This window comes from Eptatretus burgeri, chromosome 6 (assembly GCF_056783735.1).
Source record: "Eptatretus burgeri isolate ZD-2024b chromosome 6, Ebu_testis_v1, whole genome shotgun sequence".
Taxonomy (NCBI): domain Eukaryota; kingdom Metazoa; phylum Chordata; class Myxini; order Myxiniformes; family Myxinidae; genus Eptatretus; species Eptatretus burgeri.
In genome coordinates this window covers 75,547,956-75,573,384 of record NC_140966.1, presented here as the reverse complement: position 1 = coordinate 75,573,384, position 25,429 = coordinate 75,547,956, and the positions used below count along the sequence as shown (strand labels likewise).

Genomic DNA, 25,429 nt, shown 5'->3' with positions numbered 1-25,429 from the left:
CGAATCGGTTCGTGAAAGACTTCTCCCGGCGAACCCCACACTATCGTGGGAATAATTGTGACCATTAAAAAAAAAAAAACAATATTATAATGTACATCCCATATTTATAGGTTTGACGTTTAAGCTTGTGATCAAATTCAATCACTTTCCGTTAATTATAACTTAAAAAATAAAATACACGCTCCACCTCTACGAACCTTGACTGAATGACGTCATTTAATCTGTATGACGTAATTCTCTTTTTTTTTTTTTCCTTGCAATATTTCGAAAACATTCGCAGCCAGAGGCGGGAGTTTTGGCAGGAAGCTTCCAATCGTGACGTCACGCGCCAGTAAGACTCGAGCGTCCGCGGTGCACGTGCCCAAGTACGGGCAGTGCGGTGTACCGCGCCGCACGTGCCCAAGTTCGGGCAGTACCAAACGTCCAAGCGGCTCCACAGCCCTGCAGGCGGTTTGCAGCGAACGCGTTGTGCCCGGACCGCCGGACGCGATGTGTTTCGCCACATAAGCGATAAATACCTCGCGTTCATCTCATTGCGTGTGATTTGTAATCGAACCTAATTTATAGTTCCTATTAATTTGGCACGCGGCGCCCCCCGAGCTGCTGACGGTCCATTGGCGGGAATTTGCGACGCCGAGGCCTCTCCCCGTATATTTTATCGGTAGGGAGCAGGTCGGGTGCGTTCGCAGCTACAGGGACGCATTAACGTGGTGTGTGTGCGTGTGTGCGTGTGTGCGTGCGTGTGTGCGTGTGTGCGTGTGTGTGCGCGTGCGCTTCCAGGGGAACCAAAGAGGGAACTTTAAAACGGAGGGACAATAATTTGGATTGGATTAAAGGGGTTATTCAATTAACTCTCAGGCCGGTCGATTCATTATGCTAATTTGCTTTGGTTTCTCGTGCGGTGTCCTTGCCACTTGCAGGCGCTAGGCGTTCGTTCGTTATTCATTCATTCATTCATTCATTCATTCATACACCAAGCTCGATCAGTAAGTGCGTGACCGAACACAGGTCGGAAAAATAAGAGTGACGATTATGGTTGGTGGAGCTTGTACATTAATTATCAGGTGAATGTAGAAAAACAAACAAACACATTAAATCGATAGACATCGGTGTACTTTTACGTGAATTACAAAGTATACACAATTTTATAGACAATGGAATAACAGGTGTGATGTCATTATTGGATTTTAATCCGGGTTCATCTACATCACGAGTTGTGGGGTTCAGATGACAACACTAACCTGCTAACCCATTAAATGGTTAAAATAGTAATAAAAAGAAAGCACAGGAAAAGTTATTTGGTTTAATTTTTTTTGACGTTAAATATCTGTGCAAAGTGCACTTCACTTGTTAAGTTGATTTTTTTTTTTTTAATGTCAAAGCGCGTGTCGGATATGACGATTGGAGTGCGGGGAAAGCTCTTTCGACAAACTCGTGCGATTCCAAGGTGTGTGTGTGTGTGTGTGTGTGTGTGTGTGTGTGTGTGTGTGTGTGTGTGTGTGTGTGTGTGTGTGTGTGTGTGTGTGTGTGTGTGTGTGTGTGTGTGTGTGTGTGTGTGTGTGTGTGTGTGTGTGTGTACAGGTTTGTTTATAGTTGCCCGCAGGACAAAGGAGAGTTTGGGTAAAGCACATATCGACCCACGGTGAATCGATTATATTACTGTGCAGTATAGTACATGTAAAAACACTTCATATAATATGTACTGTGTTACATTTACATCATATAACAATATGACGTGTACATTGTATAACAATATTACATTTACATCATATTACAATCTGACGTGTACATTGTATAACAATATTGCATTTACATCATATAACTATGACGTGTACATTGTATACCAATATTACATTTACATCATATAACAATATGACGTGTACATTGTATAACAATATTACATTCACATCATATTACAATATGATGTGTACATTGTATACCAATCTTACATTTACATCATATTACAATATGACTTGTACATTGTACAACAATATTATAATTACATCATTTACCAAATATTACGTTTCCATTGTATAACAAAATTACAATTGCATCTTCTAACAATATTACATTTACGTCGCATAATAGTACGTTCACATCGTACTTGCAGTGGCAACCAGCGCTGCACGGGAAGGGAATGGGAGGGGGGGAAGTGGGGGTTGGTGTGGGGGGTGGTGGAGGAGTGGGTTGATACCCGTCACTGTCTGGCTGGGTGAGCTTTTCCCGGCGGTAGTTTCGGGCCGTGTTGGACATTGAAAAGCTCTGGAGTTATTGGCCTCATGGTGGTTACCTTTAGTCTGCAGGCCGGCGGTAGCACTACCTGACCCCACATCCCAATATACAATATACATGTATATATCTTGGACTTGGTGGACTCAATGCGAGCATAAAGGTCAACATCTTGAAGCTTAAAACCTTGTCCAGATTCTGAAGTATCTATAGCCAAAACAGGTCGGGTGTGAAAGAATAACATGCAAACATACAAACACAAACAAATCCACAAACACTTGAAAATATTTATATAAGACAACAATATTACATTTATATCATATACAAATATTACATGTACAGTACACAACATAATATTACATTCACACCGTATACCAATATTACCATTACACCGTATTACAAGATTACATTTACACGATAATATTACATTCACACCGTATACCATTATTACCTTCACACCGTATTACATAACAATATTACTTTTACACTGTATTACAAGATTACATTTGCACTGTATAACAATATTACATTCATACCATATATCATTATTACCTTTACACCGTATTACATTCATACCATATGCCATTATTACCGTTACACCGTATTACATTACATAATATTACATTTCCATCATATAACAATATTACATTCACATAATTGACCAACATTACATTTACAGCGTATTAACATTATAACATAAAGATCATACACACCAACACTACATTTAATCTTTTACCAATATAAAAATTGACATCATATACAGTACTTGTATTTCATTTGTATCAACTGCCATAATTACATTTACATTGTACACCAATATTACATCATATAACAATATTACATTTACATTGTGTACCACTATTACATTTACTTTGTACACAAATATTACATTTACATTGTATACACTACCGGTCGAAAGTTTTAGAACACCTCCATTTTGCCAGTTTTTACTGAAATTTAAGCAGTTCAAGTCCAGTGAATAACCTGAAATGGTACAAAGCTAAGAGGTAAACAACCAGAGGTTAAAAAAAAGTTTACATCACCAAAAACTGAAAAATAATGTAAATTTCAGAGTTGTTAAAAATGGTTAAAATAGTAATAAAAGTTAAAATAGCCCTTTTCAGGAAACAAGTAATGGCTTTGCAACTGCAGCTGTTCTGCAGCAATGTAAGTAAATCAAGCCTTGAAAATTGATCCAAACAATTTCTACAGGTGTCCCAACTTTTGTTGATTAGTTGAAAACCCTCTGTCTGTGTAAAAGCAATGTTGGAACAGACTGTGTTGCTCCACCCTCTGAAGCATTATTTGGACAATATTGCACTGCAGGAAGTAGTATATTGCTCTCATAATGGTGAGAAAAAGACAATTCACAAAGGAAGACAGATGGACCCTTATAACCCTTAAAAGTGTAAGTCTTTCCTTAAGAGAAATTCCAAAGGAAGCCAAGGTGTCAGTAAGTACAGTTTCCTACACCATCAAAAGGCACTTGGAAACTGGAGGAAACTCTGACAGGCAGAGGTCTGGCAGACCCAAAGCCACAACACAATCAGAAGACAAGTTTCTGAGTCAACCGCTTGTGTGATAGGCGACTCGCAGGACAGCAGCTTCAAGCACAGCTTAACACTGGTCGAAGTGAGGAAGTCTTTGTTTCAACTGTGAAGAGAAGACTTAGAGCTGCAGGTTTGACAGCTCGCGTGGCAGAAAGAAAGCCATTGCTAAGATGGCAAAATAAGAAAAAGAGGCTTGCCCCCAGTGAAGAAAAATGAAGCACCGCCAGTGGACTACTGGAAGAAGGTCTTATGGACCGATGAATCAAAATTTGAAATCTTCGGTTCATCACGCAGGTTTTTGTATGCCGTCGAGTAGGCGAAAGGATGGTTCCTCAGTGTGTGACACCAACTGTCAAACATGGAGGAGGAAGTATGATGATCTGGGGCTCTTTTGCTGGATCCAGAGTCGATGACTTGCACAGAGTGACTGGCACCCTGAACCAAAAGTGCTACCACAGCATTTTGCAACGCCATGCAATACCCTCTGATCTATGCCTTGTTGGTCAGGGGTTCATCCTACAGCAAGATAACGACCCAAAACATACCTCCAGGCTATGTCAGAACTACCTTAGAAGAAAAGAACAAGACTGTAGGTTTCAAATCATGGAATGGCCAGCACAGTCTCCAGACTTGAACCCCATCGAGCTGGTTTGGAATGAACTGGACAGAAGGGTGAAAGCAAAGCAATCTACAAGTGCAACACATTTGTTGGAACTTCGGCAACAGTGTTGGGAAGAACTTTCCGAACAATATTTGATTTCCATTGTAGAAAGAATGCCACGAGTATGTTCGGCTGTTATATCTGCAAAAGGTGGCGACTTTGAGTCAAAAATTTAGATTAAATTTTGTTCAACAAAACGATTCCATGATTTCTTTTTTATCTGCAATTATTTGTTTGTTCTATGCTTTAATTTCAGAATATATTGAAACATTAAACTGTTTAAATTTCAGTAAAAACTGGAAAAATGGGGGTGTTCTAAAACTATTGACGTTTTTTTTTTTTGACTTGCACGTTTGGACAATGTGTACATGTTCAGACATTGTGTACACATTTAGATAATATGTGCACGTTTAGACATTGTGTACACGTTTGGACAATGTGTATACGTTTAGACATTGTGTACACGTTTCAATGATGACTCATTTCCTGCTTCATGTAGTCCACAAATGGATGTTACCTGTTGCTCGTAGGAGGAGGATGGATGTTACCTGTTGGTAGGAGTAGGAGGGTGGATGTTGCCTGTTGGTAGGAGTAGGAGGGTGGATGTTGCCTGTTGGTAGGAGGAGGTTGGATATTTTTATAAGGAGGAGGGTGGATGTTACCTGTTGGTATAAGGAGGAGGGTGGCTGTTGGTAAGAGGAGGAAGTTGGACGTTGGTATAAGGAGGGTGGATGTTACCTATTGGTAGGTGGAGGGGGAGGTTGGATGTTGGTCGAAGGAGGAGGGTGGATGTTGCCTGTTGGTAGGAGGAAGTGGTTGGATATTTTTATAAGGAGGAGGCTGGATGTTGGTATGAGGAGGGGGTGGATGTTGGTATGAGGAGGGGGTGGATGTTGGTATGAGGAGGGGGTGGATGTTGGTATGAGGAGGGGGTGGATGTTGGTATGAGGAGGGGTGGATGTTGGTATGAGGAGGGGGTGGATGTTGGTATGAGGAGGAGGGTGGATGTTGGTATGAGTAGGAAGGTCGATGTTGGTATCAGTAGGATGGTGCATGTTGTTATTATTAGTAGCGTGGATGTTGGTATCAGTAGGAGGGTGGATGTTGGTATCAGTAGCAGGGTGGATGTTGGTATCAGTAGGAGGGTGGATGTTGGTATCAGTAGGAGGGTGGATGTTGGTATCAGTAGGAGGGTGGATGTTGGTATCAGTAGGAGGGTGGATGTTGGTATCAGTAGGAGGGTGGATGTTGGTATCAGTAGGAGGGTGGATGTTGGTATCAGTAGGAGGGTGGATGTTGGTATCAGTAGGATGGTGGATGTTGGTATCAGTAGGAGGGATATTTTTTTTTATAAGGAGGCGGGTTGATGTTACCTGTTGGTAAGAGGAGGAGGTTGGATGTTGTTAGGAGGATGGGTATAAATATTTGCATGTGCAGCACAACGTTGGCTTGTGATGCTCGATGATATACACACAATGTAATTTGTGCCATTTCGCTTTGCTAGTTCGCTTACACAGCGTAAAAAAAAACAAAAACTCCCCCCCCCCACACCCCATCCTCAAATCTCCCTCCATTCCCGGCAGACTCCTCACCATCCGCGATAGTGACAGACGCCAAAGTCAAATTTGGCCAGTGGTCGCGTCCACGTGCGTGTCATTCCGCCGGAGGGGGCTTCGCGCCAAAATGAGCCAATCGGTTTTTAAATCATGGCGGCTTCGCCTCAAGCTTTCTGTCTCCACCACCCCATCCCTCCTCCGCCACCACTATCCCATGTAAATCTGCTCCAAACGATTTCTTTAGGGCAAAGTGTTCTTAGTATCCTCACGCCATCATATGTCAACGTGACAGCGCCTCACGCCGTGTGACGCGGATGTCATGATGTCGCATCCACGAAGGTTCCACAGAGAGCGACTGAGGCGAGGCAGGTGCATGACATGTATGGTGCTCGGTGCACGACGGCTGTCGTGCTGTGACCGCTCCGTACGGGGATGCAGCAAGAGGAGACACTCTCCAGCTGGGAGCGCAGGACGTCGTTAGCTCAGGAGGCGGGAGGGGTCGGAAAGGTCCAGGACAGAGGGGGTGGGGGTGAGTGGGGAGCAGCCCATTTTGATAATTAATTGCAGCGCGTAATTACTTTGACTTTCATTGTGTGGAAAGCGCTCTTGGGAGGCGATAAAAGAGAGAGGCGGCCGAGGGTACGAGTGCGCGCGTAATGGAGGTCTGATGGATGGGTCGGGCCGCGGACGCTCCTGCTCGGGCGGAGACGCCAGATGGTTCTGGAGCACAAGACCCAGAATTTGCGGCGAGTTCTTGCACCATGTGGATAGATACCCATGGCACCATCGGTGGGTACATATACATGATGGTCTCGATATCTATATAAACGTCGCGGAAGCGCATGAGAGACCAATGATCCCGAAACGACACCCGAACCATGGGTTTTAAACATTACGAACAAAGCGAAGATCCGACCCGAAATCCATGGAAATTCGAAAACAATTATTGATTTAAGTGAAAGGTCAAAGACAGAACTTTTCTTTCAAATACAAAGGCCATAGTAAAAAAGAAATGGAATGTCGAGAGGATGAAGAATTTCAGGGATAGGGACGAATATTGGGAAGTCTGGAGAATCCATGTGCACGTGACCTCTCATGACGGTGACTCTCAAGCAATCCCACACGTTGGACAAGCAGATCTGTGATGTGTGCTTGCATCACATGACAATGTCCATATACACACACACACCACAAATACGTTCACGTCCTCTCTTCTTGGTCACCTTATTCCCATTTTCCCAAAATACATGTCTTCACGCCTACAAATATGTACACAGTACGTCCAAGAGTGTGCTGGTTGCATCATTTCTGGGGGCGCAGATTTGCTGCAAAAATTTGCTGTAATTTAGTTAGAGCACCGGCACACACCAGTGTACCCATTTCGTGAATGGTGACAGGGAAACTTGAATGTGCTAAATTGAGTAATCGCAGATAAGACAGCCGTCTTATTCGATAAGACAGCTGTTATAAATGACAACGGGCAGTGCTTTGTCGACAAAATAAGTTTTTATTGAATGATACATTAAAACTGAATAATATACATGTGTACACATTTACTGTATATATTGATGTACACGCATAATATGAGTATTACATGTGCACACAATGATTTGTTGTTTTTTACAACTAGTATTAATAATGTTTACATTTACTGTACGCACATTGCTGAAATAAATTGACGTGCTTTGCGTACTCAACGTAAAATAATGTATGTACATGGACAGATTTTATACAAATGCATGTGCTGAAATACACATGTACATTTTGCTTTGCATATTCAAACATCCATATACTGTGCTGCATACATGTTTATTGTATATACTTTACCTTGTACACACAAACACTGCACATATGTTTATGATGCATACATATCCTGCAAACATGTTTATTACACACATATGTGTGTATGTATATGTGTATATATATATATATATATATATATATATATATATATATATATATATATATATATATATATATGTTTATTATGCATACATATACGACATATATTTTTATTATACATACATATACTACAAATATGTTTATTATACATACAATACTACGTATATGTTTATTATGCGGACAATTACTACATATATGTTTATTATACTACATATAAGTTTTTATTATATATATATATATATATGTATTGTACATACAAATACTGCATACATGTTTATTGCAAATACATATCCTCCATGTATGTTTATTGTACTTGCATATATGGGGAAACTTCTGGTAAAACTACCAAAATCACGAATCACTGCCCACCTTCACTCTTTCATTCCTTTTTTTCCCCACCTTTGGAATAAACTCCCTCACTCTGTTCAATCCCATTCTTCCCACCACGCCTTCAAAACAGCTGTTCATCACCACCTCTTATTATCGTTCCCCATCCAAATCCTCGATCTTTTCAACCCCCATTAATCCACCCCAAACCCACCTCCTTCAAATTCCCTGCTTTCCTTCCTGAAGGTCCCTGCAATGTCCATCTTGTATACCCCGTGTTCCCCACCCCATTCCTCTCCCTTCCACAGATCTCCTAATGTCTCTGTTCCCCACTGTTTTGTCCTTCCCACTCCCACCCCTCGTCTCATGCCCCCCTTGCTGTGCGTTGTGTGTTAGCTCTCATACCAGCCTCGACAAGGTATACAAAAAAATATACATTTACTGCATACATGTTTATTTTACATACATAAACTGCATATATGTTTTTTATACATGCATATACTGCATATATGTTTATTATACATACATATAATACATGTATGTTTATACATACATATCCTGCATATATCTCTTGTTATACATACATCTTCTTCTTCTGCTTCTTTCGGCTGCTCTGTTAGGGGTCGCCACAGCGGATCATCCATATGATCCGCATTGTGATTTGGCACAGGTTTTACGCCGGATGCCCTTCCTGACGCAACCCTGGTCGCCTCTTACAACACAGGGATATGGTACACCTATTTTAACCGGGGTATACACCGGGCCCAGTATACTGGTACTCACTTCGCCGACCTCGGAAGGATGACAGGCTGAGTCAACCCCCTGGTGTATTAATTCAGTGGCTCAACGGGGCTTGAACTCAGGACCTTTTGGATCCCAAGCCACTGCCCTAACCACTGCGCCAACACCAGGCTTTGTTATACATACATATACTACATATATGTTTATTATACATATCTACTACATGTGTGTTTATTGTACAGATAATGCATGTGTTTATTATACATATAATGCATGTATGTTTTTTATGCATGCATGTTTATTGTAAATACATATCCTACATGTGGGTCTTATACATACATAAACTGTATATATGTTTATTATACATACATATACTGAATACACGTTTATTCATACATATCCTACATATGTTGTACATACATATACTACATGTATGTTTATTATACATATATAGTACATATATGTTTATTAGGTCATCTCTATCATCTCAGTAGAGATGACCTAATAATAACAGTCTCGAAGTCTGTCCGCCCGTCCGTCCGCCCGTCCACAATCAAACCGAGTGGAGACAAATAACCAATAGTGGAATGGATAGATGTCGATGAGACATGCACAACGATATAACTTTCAAGGTCGTCCAAGGTCGAGGTCAACGTCACTAGGCTGTCAAAGTTGCGAAAATCGTCGATTTCAAATCGTATCTCCTCCCTCATTTATCAAGAGATCAAATGTTATTAGTGATTCAGATTCTACGGACTATTATCTCGAACAACACGAGCCATTTTTTTTGAAATTCGCTCTCGTTTCGATTTTATAGCCCTTCAAACTTCGCTCTGATTCCCCGTATGGGCCGTTCATAAATTACATACAAAAATAAAAGTATTAAATTAAGAACCGGAACTCTCCGAGACAAATATTCCATTTGACGCTTTTGTCAGATTTAACTAAAACAATGGAACACAAGTTTATATGCACACTTACTTTCATTTATGACATTAACATTGTCTTGAATGTCAATTTGTACTTTTATTTTCATAAATGACATGTTGTGATATTAAAAGAAAAAGGTAAATTGCACCGCTCGGGACTGCATCGTCATGACTTACAAACATCGGTTCATAAGGAACTGCCGGCTTTGCAAGCGATTCGCGATGTATGAGTGGGGTGGGTGGGTGGTCACTCGCCTGCATACAGAGGGGGGTGGGTGGTTTGGAAACCCGGAAGTAGAGGGTACGTACTTTATGAACTGCCCCTATTCCAGTCTGGCACAGAGTTACTTTTAAACTCTGGCAGAGATGAGCGGCACTCCCGCTCGGGGGTATTTTTACACATACATTTACTACATGCATGTATATTATGCATACATATATGTTAAACATACATATACTGCATGTATTTATTATACATACATATGCTGTACATATGTTTATACCTACATATACTACACATGTTTATTATACATACATACTACATATCTGTTTATTATACATAGATACTACATCTATGTCAATTATGCATACATATACTGCATATATGTTTATTATACCTACAATCATGTTTATTATACATACATATACTGCATGCATGTTTATTATACATACATAGACTGCATACATCTTTATTGTACATACATATCCTACATATGTTTATTGTACATAGATATTCTACATATATGGGTATTATACATACATACATATACTGCATGCATGTTTATTATACATACCTACACTGCATATTGGTTTATTAGACATACATATACTTCATTTATGTTTATTGTACACACATACACTGTATATATGTTTATGATACATGCATGTACTGTATACATGTTTATTATACATATATAAACTGCATATATGTTTATGATACATACATATACTACATGCATGTTTATACATACATAAACATATGTTTAGTATATATACATATACTGCATACATGTTTATTACTCATACATGCACTACATATATGTTTATTCATACATATGCTGCATATATGTTTATTATACATAGATACTACATATATGTTTATTATACACATACTGCATATATGTATCTTACACATACATGCACTGCATATATGTTTATTATGCATATATACTATATTTATGTTTTTTTTTGCATGTTTTTGTTTTTATGATAAAATACATGCATAAATGTTTTTTTTTTTTTTTTTTTTTTTAGTCCCAATGAGTGGAAGTGCTCTCCTGATGAAAAATGATATCGGGTTTCAGGTCTTCAATCTGTGGGAAGGCGAATTCTTCCAACATGTTCATGTAAATTGTTGAGGTCTATGTATCCTACCCAAAGAAAAACTGATCCATCAAGCTGTCATGGAGAAGGCCACACTACACATTGACCTTTGGACTGTCATGTATGTGTTCAATGACAACGTGGGGGATTTTCAGAGCTCCAGATCCTCATATTGTGCTGGTTGATCTTCCCCGATGCGTGAAAGCAAGCTTCATCTGTGAGCATGACCTTTTTCAGGTAATCTTCATCATCCTCTATGCGACTGAGCATTTCCAAGGCAAACACCTAGTGTTTGGGTCTGTCATTTTGTTTGAATTCATGCAGAAACTGTACCTTATAGACATAAACCTTCAGTCTTTTATCCAAAATCCTGTGCACAGTGGTGGTTGGTAGTCTCCGTCCTCAGGATGCACGTCAAATTAATTTTCTGTGACTTTGTTGAAATGTTGCACACACTCGTTCAATGTTTGCTGCATTTGTGCTTGGTCGACCAGAACTTTTCTGTTTCTGACAACTTCCAGTCTCCTTAAACCTCCTATACAACTCTGATACTCATCCATGATGGCAGATTCCTGCCATATCTCTTGTTATTCTTGCTTGTCGGATCTCGTCTCTGAGCCATTCGACATACTGAACTTTCTCCTGTGGAGTCACCATTTTCTTTTATGAGTTTCTGTATCTTATAAAACAAACGGTATCGTTGTATCATTTGTGGTATTAAATATATTAACAACCAAATTTGTCAACATCTTTTTGGAACACCCTGTACGTACAAGTCCTGCATATCTGCTTATTCACACTGTATGTGTGAGATTGTACCGACTATGGGGCTTCTGTATTCCTGTAAGCCCCAGGTTGATCAGCAAGTCCGTGGTCTTACCTCATGTTTCAGTTAAAAGGCTGAGTGACAATGGGTTCTAAATCGAGAAACAGACAAACAGAGGGAGTAGAAAAGCACAGTTGACAAAGGGGGCATGGAGTCCTTTCATTTTATTTTTAAAATTGACTTTTAACGAGAGGCCACAGACTTGCTGATCCTTTATTGACCGTGCTTTATGTGGTTCATCGGATATTATGGTTTAAAAGGAAAATGCTCAATGGAGAGCTCAACAAAAACAGGCGTTTGTAATCATGATAGTAGTAGTAGTAATAATAATAATCAAGTTATTTCATGAAACTTTTGTTTTAAGGTATAAAACTCCATTTCAGATGTGCAACATTTTCTTATAAGTTATAAGTATATTGAAGAATATACAATATACAAAATATATTTTATTTGTTATTTATATATATATATATATATATATATATATATATATATATATATATTACAGTGTTTAAAGAAAGTTAACCTATACAACTACAGGAGAGTATGTAGTTTCTAAAACTCAATAATAATAATAACAATATTAATTATAATAACACATTGATAAAGTTAAAAGGAAACGATTTACATTATTTTATCTCTGATCTGATGATTGCATGATAAAACAATAATATAACAGTAATAATAAAAATTAATAATCCATATTAACACGTGCAGTTAAAAAACGGAACAAATTGTATACAATTATTATCAAAGATGTGATGATTAAACAATTATTTTAACTCGAGGCTGCGATCGCAGATTGCTGATGGATCCCGGTAGAGCTAACTCGTAATATTAGCCAATTGGTAGCACTTGAAATTCTGCCTCATCATGAAAACAAATGGTTTTTTTTTCTTCCAAAAAGTGGGACATCATGAACATCAACACGAAACACTTAATACCTCCCTCTGGAAGCCATAATAATAGAAAATTAAAAATATTGAAAATTATATAATTAAAGGTTGAAAACAAATAAAATATTTTTTTATCGAAAAAACTTGAAAACTTAAAGTGAAAAAATACATGAAATGAACAAATAATTAAAAATTTTAAAAAATCAAATTATTTTAAAAGTTCATGTATTGAAAATTGAAAAAATAAATGATTAAAATAAATAAATAATGCAAAACACCATGGACACGAAGACTATACCCTTAATGCCTTCCTCTGGGAGCCATAATAATCATGTTTTGTCTCTGCTTTCTGACTGGTTAAAAGCAGATCACTGTGCTCAGCTTCGGATCATGTCTGACAGATTTGCAGTGTCATTAAGAACAAGAACCAGATTGCAGGTCCCGAAACGAGAGCGGAACCTTGTCTGAGCATGCATGCCAGGAGTGATGGAAACTCGGACGCATGTCCGCACGAGATTCCCTTATAAGGATCGGATATACATTATCATTATGCCATAATAACACGTAACAGTCGATGTTAAAGGCCATCGCGGAATGAAGGATGGACCCTTGGGAGCTTTAAAACCCTCTGAGGAGTGGAAACGCATCGCGTGAACCCAACAACGAGTAGAAAAGCGGATAATGCTGATAATGAGGCGAGAGAAGCTTCTGAACAGAGTGATGGTGTTGATGAGCAGAGTGATGGTGTTGATGAGCAGAGTGATGGTGCTTATGAGCAGGGTGGTTGTCCTTTTGAGGAGAATGGTGGTCTGGTGACGTGTATGAGCACACAGAGAGACAGAGAGAGAGAGACTGACTCTGGAAAGGAAGTGAGGACTCTGGATGAAAAGGAGGGGGGTGGTGGCGGGGATACTGGAAAGAGAGGAAACATTGGAAGGAGAGTGAGAGTACACTTGATGGAAGGGGAATGTGGTAGAGAGGGGATGCTGGATGGAGGAGGGACTCTACTAGGTAGAGATGGTCAAAGTAGGGAGAGAGAGGACGTGGGAGAGAGGGGGGGGGGTGCTGGAGAGAAAATGGGTTAGGGATAGGGACGTGGTGGAGACTGTGTGGTAGAGTGGGGATGTTGGATTTTTACGCTGTGTCTGAACAAATTCTGGGAGTTCTGCAGGGATGAGAAGGGCGGGTGAGTTTTGGGAGAGTTTGTGAGAACAAGGAACAAAGTGCCAAAGAATGAAGAAATTGTTGATTCGATTATTGAGTATGGGTGAAGGAAGATGAAACGGGGCGAAGGAATGAGAAATATTAAATACATTATTCAATTGCAATACAGTACAATAAATGAGATAACAAGAGGCGGATAAAATACAAGGTGGTGAGTATGATCAAAGATGGTGAGTAGAGAGTGGTACGCTGTTTGTGTGTACGCACGTAGTCCTGCACATGCAAATTTATTCCTGCGCATGTACGAGTCTGACTGGGTCCAGAATATGTGCAGCAATAAACTAACAACTGCGTGAAGGTGTGGAAACATCTTTCGATTCATTGATTATAATCATCTTCATCATGAAGCTAATAAAATACAAATCCATCATTAATTGATAGTAAATAATTATTTACTATCAATTAATGATGGATTTGTATTTGATTAGCTTCATGATGATATACATCCAAAATAACTCGAATTAATTAAGGAAAACCAAACTCACCCTTCATTTTCTTATATAGAATTACAAATTGATATAAACAATAGATTTCACACCAAATTAGTTGATAAACGAGATGCTTTTCCATTCGACATTGTACGAATGCGTTTGTTAGACACGAATATTCCGAGAAACCTCCTCGGTGGTAGTTTCAGGTAAAGTAATCACAACAGTGATAGCAGCTGCACACAGCACAGAATTTACCAGTGGATTAAACGAGTGAATGAGACATTTACAAACACAGGGAGCTGCAGTTATCAGATTAAAACGAGTGTTCTTTAAGGTCAATGAACGACACTGAATTGGTTTGTAAAAACATGGTTTGTGAAGCATTCAAATTAATACGTTTTAAAGCATTTTCAGCGGTTGCTACGGGTTACTAGGGGTGCAGTAGAACACATGGGAAATCCGACAAAATGAGTTTCTGTGTTGAAATATAACTGATTCAGGGGGAAGCAAAATGGCCGTGCTGGACAATGTGGGAAGGTGTACATGATGCACTGGTAATGTCAGAGGGTAGTGTGTGTGTGTGTGTGTGTGTGTGTGTGTGTGTGTGTGTGTGTGTGTGTGTGTGTGTATGTGTGTATATATATATATATATATATATATATATATATATATATATATATATATATATATATATATATATATATATATAATGGGATGTGTGATGAGCATTATGAATAGACATTAAATGCTCAAATAAGAATGGTGGAAAGTTTAAATCGTGAGGTTGTGGACCCACTGTTTGGAGAGCTTCTGCGCTGAAATGTTCGAACCTTTCATGAATAACGGGAAGCGCTGCTGATGATCTTTAAATGTTAATAAAATTATTTGTGTGTGTGTGTTTTTTTTAATGCATGTTTTTAGTGGGGTGTTGACGGAAATATCCTCGATTCCCATTATTTCCTCGGTCTTTGTGGACCGAATGATTGCCTCGTCCTTTTCACGCCTTGCTCATTTCACGCCTTACTCACGTCCCAGGTGTGTTTCCATCCCACTCATCCCATCTCTCCTTGCCGTTCGTAATGCCATCGGTATGATAACACGTATGGGAATGCGTTATTAGCGGGATTCGTAAAACCCGCGCTAAAGAAATAAAACAAATAACTCCGTTTCATTGTTGATCATAAATTGCCCTTCGCAATCCAAACGCTGACATTCAAATTATTTTCTCATTGTTGTTATAGATGGGGGTTTAAGAATGCGATGTACACGTCTACGCAGAGCATACGTAAATATTGGAACGAGTCAGGTTTGGACACTGCACATTGACATAACGACAAATGTGCTTGGGGATGCATTGCCTTGAAATGCCAAATACAATTCTACACATATGTGTATTTAAATGTACATATATATATATATATATATATATATTTTTTTTCGAGCGAACAATATACAAATGAAGAACGAGATGTATGGAAGAATCTCACTTTCCTTCGCTCAGCTTCGGCCGCCTCTTCGCGACCCCTCCCCATCTCCTTCTCCTCCTCTTCTCCCCCATCCCCTTTCCGATTCACCCCCACCCGCCCCTTTCCCAACGCCTTTGCAAATAGTTGACGCATCCTGGGCTTGGTCGACTCACAGCAGCTCTCTGGCTCGGTAGCGCACGCGAAAACCGTGACTCGGAATGGCGGGAGGGATGGGGAGGTGGATTTATCCGCTGGTTCATAGAAGCACAAGGGGTGGGGGCTCGAGGATCAGAGGATAATCGGTCTAAAGGGTGGGGGGAGGGTGCAGGGACAGATAGTGGGGCAAGAAATATGGAGTGCTTAAAGTGCACAAGGGATAATAAGAGAAGAGGAGGATAAAGGATAGGAGGAAGAGGAGTGGGGCTTGGGGGTGGGGGGAGGGGGGTGGAGTGGTGCGGATGCTTGCAGGAGTCGGGCACAATGCCCGTTGACCATCCAGTTGTCCATTAAGCAGCTCTCGGACTCCTTGGCTGGCTCTGGGAGCAAATATCCCGAGTAAAGCGAAATCTGAAGCTCGTGTTTACCCCGGGTGGAAGGGGTCTACATAAATTGGAAGGAACCACGACGCAATGACCTTATCGGGTGGTGAAAGCAGCGGTGGAGGGTCCATGGCGGCCCGGGGAGAGGACACAGACATCGATGTGGTCGGGGACGAGCAAGGAGAGGATGAGGAAGATGGGTCGCAGACGTTAGACCTCGGAATGGCAGGGGAGCTGGCGGAACATCCTCACTCGGGAGCGGTCCACGGGGGTTCTCGGGAACGAGAGGGAGCTGCCATGGGCAGTGCAGCGACAGCTCTGAGCAAAGGGAGCTCAAAGACCACACTGGTGAAGCCCCCGTACTCGTACATCGCTCTTATCACCATGTCTATCCTGCAGAGTCCCCAGAAGAAGTTGACGTTGAGTGGTATTTGCGAGTTCATCAGCGCGCGGTTCCCTTACTACCGCGAAAAGTTCCCCGCATGGCAGAACTCCATCCGACACAACTTATCACTTAACGACTGCTTCGTGAAGATCCCGCGGGAGCCCGGAAATCCTGGCAAGGGAAATTACTGGACCCTAGATCCAGCCTCCGAGGACATGTTCGACAATGGGTCGTTCCTTCGACGCCGCAAACGTTTCAAACGACAGCCCCCGGAACACCTGCGAGAGCACACCGCTCTCATGATGCATGGCTTTGGGGCCTATGGCTTCACATCCCCGTATGCCCGTGGGTACGGTTTGTCCCCCAGTCCCACAGCGGCGTACCCGGCCATCGCTCTCCCCTACGGGCCGTACATATCTCCCGTTGGAACGCTACTCCCCACCGCCTTACCTCTCCTCTCCGCAGGGGAGCTACACCGCAAAAGTTTTGGTGCGCAGTTTGCCCCCATCCTGCAGGGTCATGTTCAAGGAGCGGTGCACGGAGAGCAAAGCACGACTAAAGCAGAACCGGTTATCACTTTTCCCCGACCCTCGTTCTCCATTGAAAGCCTGATTTCGGCATCTGGCACCGGTGGTATCTGTCCAGGTGGTCCCAGTGCAGCCCTTTCAGGTGCTGTCACCCCAGGTACAGGTAACAGCCTCGCGGCGGCGGCTGCGGCGGCCGCCGCTTATGCAGTTTTCCGGCCGCACGGAGTCTCTCCTTCGGTTTGCCCCCTCGGCAGCCCCACCGGTCTGCAGTTGAGTCGGCCTTCTGACCCACTGAGCCCCGGGCTCGGTCTTGCAACCCCTGCATCGACGCCTCTGGCTGGACACCTGGGTCAAACGGTGGCCCAGGGGACTATTAAATGGCCGTCCCAATGACTAATGGTTGTGCGACCTGCATGCACCTTCACCACGTATCAGACCTTTTAATTTTCTTGCTCAGTTGGGTGCCCGAACCATCGTTTGGTCCGCTTTATATATCCCACGATTTTCCTCATGTTGCTTAACACCTCTCTTCCTGCTAAACCTCGTTTATATATCAAGCACCATCGGCAGCATTATATTGTCGTTGTAATAATCAAGGTATATTCATTTTTGGCGAATCATGATGTTCTTTTCACCGTCGGTGACTGCTTCTGAACTACTACTATCGACAATGCACGGAGCTCACCACAGAAGCTCACTTGTTTGTGTAGGCACTGTAAATATAACGAGTACATTTCATCTAAAGAGAAGTTTCAGTGATGAAAATGAGAGCAGACACATACGTTTGCTTGTGTGTGTGTGTGTGTGTGTGTGTGTGTGTGTGTGTGTGTGTGTGTGTGTGTGTGTGTGTGTATTATATATTTTATATATTATATATACACACACACACACACACACACACACACACACACACACACACACACACACACACACACACACACACACACACACAAACATACTGGTATATGCTCATCATCATCACGCAGAGCACCCCACTGGGACACTGATACAGAGCTTGGAACTCCCATCACCGATCATGATTCCTGTACCATAATCATCCTCCATGCTGGACTTCCGTGCATGTGCTTATTGCCTTGCACATGGAATCGACTCGACCGACGATTGCGTTCACGTTTCCCGCTATTTTTTGGTGCACTTTCAGTGTGCGGGCTCACGGACTTGATGTGATCAGACAAGCGTGTTTGTTGGTACATGCATTGCATACCTTGTGTGAATACTTGTGCCGGATGGATTTTCCACGTAACATTCGGTACTTTTATGCGCAGATATAATCTCTCGAGATTGAATAAAAGCGCCGACTCTTTTCCCCTCCCTGAAGAAGGGTGAAATACTGGCGGGATCGTTCATTTAATGGAAATCTCTTTAAGCACTTTTGGCCGATATAATCATTGTGTGTGTGTGTGTGTGTGTGTGTGTGTGTGTGTGTGTGTGTATGCATACATATAGATACCAGCGGGGAATGCTTACACATTGTAAGCAAAAATGAACCGTGCTTCCCCAATGTTTCGGGTCGCTCACCTGCATTTGTTTTTTAATTTGTTTATTTTCATTCATTTTATCCATTTATTTATATTTTCATTTACAGACGCTTTCCAACGGTTCTGTGATTTTCCCGGTGTATCGGCTTAAATGTCCGTCGGCACATGAAATTTGAGTTTCTACATCACTCAGAAGGTACTGAACATTAGTATCAGGTAGTTCGAATGAGCTTTATCTTTATATATATATATATATATATATATATATATATATATATATATATATATATATATATATTACATTTCACAAAAGGAGCAAACTTGACCCAATGACATGATGCTGACATCAAGTGCATAAATTATGTGACACATCAAGTTAGGGTGTCCATCGGGGATTCGATAAACATACATACATACATTGTGTTTGTGGATATATGTGGACAAATGAATCGGTCATCATGAAAAAGGATTTTGCTCAGTTCATGAAAGCTCTTGGCACTCCGAATGACTCGTTATGACAGATTTTTGCTTCCCCGGCATATAAAATTAGACTATAAAAGCAAATAAATGAAGCTCAATCACTGAGATGGAAGTATTCAAACTCTTTCTCATCTGTCACATGTGAAACTTGGTGGAGTTTTGATGAAGTCAGTAATTATCGAACATCAGGCTGTAGGTCTGAAATCCGATGCGAATTAAATCATTAAAAAAGCTGAATACACAGTGTATATGTATGTATATGTATATGTATATATATATATATATATATATATATATATATATATATATATTTATTATTTATATATATTTTTTATATTTATATATATATATTTTTTTATATTTATATATATATTTTTTTATATTTACATAGAAATATATATTTATATATTTTTATTTCCATATATATATATATTCATAGCCTGGTGTTGGCGTCGCGGATTGGGATCCAAAAGGTCCTGAGTTCAAGTCCCTTTGGCCGCTTGAATTAATACACACCAGGAGGTTGACTCAGCCTGTCATCCTTCCGAGGTCGGCAAAGTGAGTACCAGTGTACTGGTCCCGGTGTATGCCCCGGTTAGAATAGGTGTACCATATCCCTGTGTCGTAAGAAGCGACCAGGGTTGCATCAGGAAGGGCATCCGGTGTAAAAACTAAGCCAAATCACTATGTGGATCATACGATTGATCCGCTGTGGCGACCCCGAATGGGAGCAGCCGAAAGAAGAAGATATATATGTATGTATATCTATATATATATATATATATATATATATATATATGTATATATATATGTATATATATATATATATATATATATATATGTATTTATATTTCTATTTGTGTATATATATATATATATATATATATATATATATATATATATATATATATGTGTGTGTATATATATATATATATATATATATACATATATATATATACACACATATATACACACACACACACAACACACACACTAAAGGTGGTTGGTACGTGTTGAAGTATTTTGTTCATTAAAATAGCATGCCTAGTATCTGGTCATTGAGACGAGATGGGGGTTTTGATAAGGAACGAAAAAACAAACCACGGATTGATGCTGATGAATAATAACCCGTTCTGTAAGCAACCAGAGAGAGATGAATGTGCGGATTATTCGTGGGGTGGAATTTGCTGAGTCGTTGGGACTCGTTCTCGTTGACCTGGCCGCTGAATCCGGGTTGTACGATCTGTGACCCCACAAGGGCATTATTGTGCTATATAACGGGTATATGATTGAATGTATGTGTATGTATGTATGTATGGGTGTCAATACGTGTTTAAGCTATGCATAGTAGATTTACTCACCTCACTCGCCGCTTAATCCATTGGCTCAATTGGCTTGTGTGTTCCCACAGTAAGCAAGTATTCGGGGAATAAGAGCTGAGTTGCGCAGATCCCCTGAGATAGAGTAATGACTATAGGTGGTTCAAGCAAAGAGCCCAACGCGTGTCAGAGTCCGTGGAAGGAACGCGCATGCTTTGGGTGCGATACCCGCGTGGGAAGCGACAAGGCACGTGCTAATGGAAGGCAAACATTGCCTGTTGTCGTACACATGGCCGTGCCAACGTCCTATATATAACCCATGGGAACGGGGCTACACGTTTGCAAAGCACCCTTTGGGACACGACAAGCTCTGTAATACTATAGTCAATGACAGTAAGTTGGAACAATTTAATTTTGTGTGTGTACGTGCATGCGCGCATGCGCTAGTGAGTGAGACACAATCTGCGATTGCATATTGCATAATATTTGTCACGTAAAAGTGCGTGGGAGTCTTATCGGTTTGATTTTAGTCCAATATCATATCCTGACACACCTGTAATTACAACAGCTGAATATGTAATGATGTGAAAATTACACTTTACTCAACTGAGTGCTTTCACTTTCACCATCCCAAGTTTTTATTGTTTAGTATGTAGCTTGTGGCTGCGAGTTGCATCATTGCTGGGAATGCAGCTGTGCCTCTGATGCAGTGCCTCTTCTCTCCAGTAAGCTGCTACATATAATACTCATTTTGTCGATCTAGAAAGGATGACAGACAGTCAACTAACCTGTTGTTATTTAACGGGAGAACATGGGCTCAAACTAAAGACCCGAAAATCTTAAGGCAGCCACTGTCACCGTTAAGCCAACACCATGCTTACCCTCCCAAAATAAAAGTTGTTTTTCTTCCTCGAACAGTTCATAACACATGTTCAAACATATTATGGAAAAGCTGCTTTTTCAATGATATTAAACCAACAGAAACAACCGTAATTGTAGAAAGAAGTCTGTTGCCGTCTTGTAAGAAGCAAATTATTTTTCAGTTGTAATACGGAGTAGTGGTGACGGTGGATAAGGGTGAAATTTAATACGAGAGAGAGAGAGATAGAGATAGAGATAGAGATAGAGATAGAGATAGAGATAGAGATAGAGATAGAGATAGAGATAGAGATAGAGATAGAGATAGAGATAGAGATAGATAGATAGATAGTTTTTTTTTTTTTTTTTTTTTACATATTGTTAAGGATTCAGTGGTGGCGGGATTCGGATGAGTGCGTTAATCACTGTCCGTAACCAGTTTGCGTTTTCGCACCCTACTCTCGACAGCCAAATGTTACAGATTCGGCGCCACCCTAACCACCGCCGTCTCCGGGGTTATAACGCCGGCTGGTTTGGCATAGGCCTCGGGTCACGCGTCTCGAATCGCGATACCAACGTACCCCTGGACCTTACCAGTTGGGGAAATAGACCCCGGTTACAGACTGGTTTTGTCAGAGACCGAGTGAATTCTGCCAGTCTGTAACCATTTTGGTTTTTATATCCAAATCGAGCGGATCGTTCCACGGCATGGCACGAATTAATTCAGAGCGGCAACTTCATACGAATCAGCCAGATTTCTTGGGGACCCATCGGGGAAACACAACACAAGCAAAGCATTCATAACAATGTTATAATTAATCTATTACCCGTTCTTAACTAGGGAGCTACGGATTATGGGTTTCGAAGGGGACCCTAACGAGATCAACCTTGAACAACATGCAGACAAGACATGGACAGCATGCAGACAAGACACAGAGTACTTGGTGATGTTTCATGGACGAGAGGAAAGTGTCAAAGCACGAATGTGGCTCGTGACAAACCGATGTCTACGGATTTGAGCGCCCAAGCTCAAACACGCCGCGTGGCAAAATGGCGCTCGTCCTTCTTCTCCCGGCACCGCTTGCGCATGCAGCCTCAGCGCGTTCTGACCCCACGTAAGGTCGATGGCACAAGACCGTCAGATCAATGGTGGGTTTCAGCTGGTTTCTCACAAGATTCAGTATACAAGTCCAGGCCTGGCCTGTTCACCAGACCAGGCCAAATCGGGGTGTTGGGCTCCGCAGGCGGATCAACAAACATGTCGAGCCGTGAGGTGAGTAAGGACAGAGGCTCCGTGGTTAGACGCAGGTTGAACCTGTCGATCACCTTCTCATAAAGTCGATTGCCGACTCGCACAGCAGCCAGTTCCTCTCGACGCAGATTGCAGCCTCCCACTAGTAATTTCTATACAGCAGAAATCCTCCCTCGACACTCAGGCTCAGTTACTCCCTCGGCAGATGGCAGACTCGACCCTCAGGTTCAGGCCGTTCCTCTCTTGCAGATCGCCGACCACACGCACCGCGAGTTTCTCCTCCAGCCGATCGCAGACAGACCTCTTGCAGTGCCTCCTACTGCCGATCACCCGACTCGACACTCGTCGTTTCTCTTACTGCCAAAATGGCAGACTCGATGTGCAGGTAGTTTCTCTTACTGCCAAAAATGGCAGACTCGGCACACTCAGGTTCAGTTTCTCTCCCGGCAGATCCACCACTGCCTTTCCTTCGTTGGCTCGCCTCGAAGCCGACTGGCTCCTCCCTTCAGTTTGACTTCCTTCTCTAGGCCACTCCCCCTCAGCCGACTGGGCGGGGCCTCGTCCAGAGAAAGGAAGGAAGAAGAAGAACCTCTCCGTCCACCACCAATGTACGAACAATAAACAGCCTCTTACATCTTCCGACACATGTAGCATCCATTTACCGAACAACCTGGCTAAACATGAATTTAATGGGGGATCTGGGCTAATCCTATATTTAATAGCACACTCAGGGCCATTTCCGCAACAATATATATATATTGGTTCACGAAAAAATATTTTCACGAAAAAAATAAGTGACCACTGTATTCGTTATTGTTGTGTGTCTGTCTGTCTGTCTGCTGTCCCGAGCATAGCTCCGTGGGTTTTGATCCGATCCTGATAAAATTTTGGTGGGAGGTTTATATCATGATCTAGTTGTGTTTTCCTGAGAATGGGCATGGTGCGCCCATTATTGGCGGAGCCACGCCCAAAAACGTGTTTATAGGGGTAGCCGATTTCAATTTGCATCTTCTTCTCGGGGGTTTGTCGAATCTGACAGGGGTTTCGGTATTTGGGTAGCCCAATGGCACTTGCATAGCCCCATGGAACTCGATTTTTCATTTTCGTCACAAGGTCACGAACTTAGAAAATTCCTAATTTTGACATAAAAAATATCTTCTCTGAGGGGTTTGTCGAATCTGGCTGGGGTTTCAGTATTTGGTTAGCCCAATGGCACCCGCATAGCCCCACGGTGCTCGAATTTTTTTTTCATTTTCCTCCCAAGGTCAAGGTCACGAGGTCACAAACTTAGAAAATTGCGAATTTTGACGTAAAAAATCCATCTTCTCCGAGGGGTTTGTCGAATCTGGCAGGAGTTTCGGTATTTGGTGAGCCCAATGGTACCTGCATCGCCCCACGGAGCTCGATTTTTATTTTTTTTTTTATTTTTTTTTTTTTTTTAATTCTTTATTTTTTTTTTTTCATTTTCGTCCCAAGGTCAAGGTCACGAACTTGGAAAATTTAGAATTTTGACATAAAAATCATACGACCGCGCAAACTTTGAGAGCGAGGATGACAATATTTCTTATGCATAATCTTGAGGTCATTCCCCACCTAAAGTCTTGAAACCATTTTTCTCTATCTCGAACACCTTGCCTGTGGCGCCCCCTTCAAGTTTGTTTTATGCTGATTTCATCAAAGTATGGATAATTCGAGGAGTGCGAAATGCCATATAGCCTATATAACGTTATATTGTTCCTGGAATGTTCCAGAGGAAGTTTTGCACCAAAGGTCATAATCCTTGACCTTTGACCTTTAAAGTTAACAAAGGTCAAATTTTCAAAGTTGTGGGAATCGAACTGGGTTTTCCACCTTCTTCGACGAACTAACTCCAATAAGCTATAGCACGTATCCTGTTTCCTTATTTTAATGTCCACAACATTGTTTTGTGACCTTTAAAGGTTATGCAAAGGTCAAATTTTGAAAGTTGTTGAATGAAACCCGGTTTTTGACATTTTTCAGCTAATAACCTGTCACTCTAACCACATCATGTTGATCATTTTTATAACTTGGTCAAACATTATCACATTGTCTCATCCTTGACTTCTGAAACAATCTACATCGTCAAATATCGCTCGTGAACCATCGTCGTCTTCAGACTTGTGTAAATAAATATATATATATATATATATATATATATATATATATATATCCAGTGGGACCAGTCTCTGTGCAGAGTGTTGGTGCTGCCGAAGCAATCTCCTTGGCTACTGGACACAATCCTGGATGGGTCGCCACTCTGACACAGTATACCAGCATGCTGGCACTCATTTTTGCCAACCTCGGAAGGATGACAGGCAGAGTCAACCCCACCTGGTATTAATTCAACAGTGGAGTGGGATTTGAACTCAAAATTATAGGATCCCAAGCCCACCACCCTAACCATTAAGCCAATACCAGGCAAATGAGGTCCGTCTAAAAATAAACGGGACTGAGCCTGCTGTGTGTTCCACTTACACAACTTGAATGA

General features: G+C 41.3%; 1 protein-coding gene across 1 annotated transcript; it reads left to right on the top strand.

The window, feature by feature from the left end:
* Positions 1-16,527: 16,527 nt before the first annotated feature.
* On the top strand, positions 16,528-18,335 carry LOC147025089 (forkhead box protein D3-like). The gene has a single exon (XM_085885702.1). It carries the CDS (start codon positions 16,691-16,693, stop codon positions 17,903-17,905), a length of 1,215 nt encoding a protein of 404 aa, XP_085741828.1. The 5' UTR covers positions 16,528-16,690; the 3' UTR covers positions 17,906-18,335.
* The last annotated feature ends 7,094 nt before the right edge of the window (positions 18,336-25,429 follow it).

Bases quoted from the DNA above. Each gene is read 5' to 3' on its own strand.
- LOC147025089 (XM_085885702.1), top strand. From the start codon at position 16,691: ATGACCTTATCGGGTGGTGAAAGCAGCGGTGGAGGGTCCATGGCGGCC.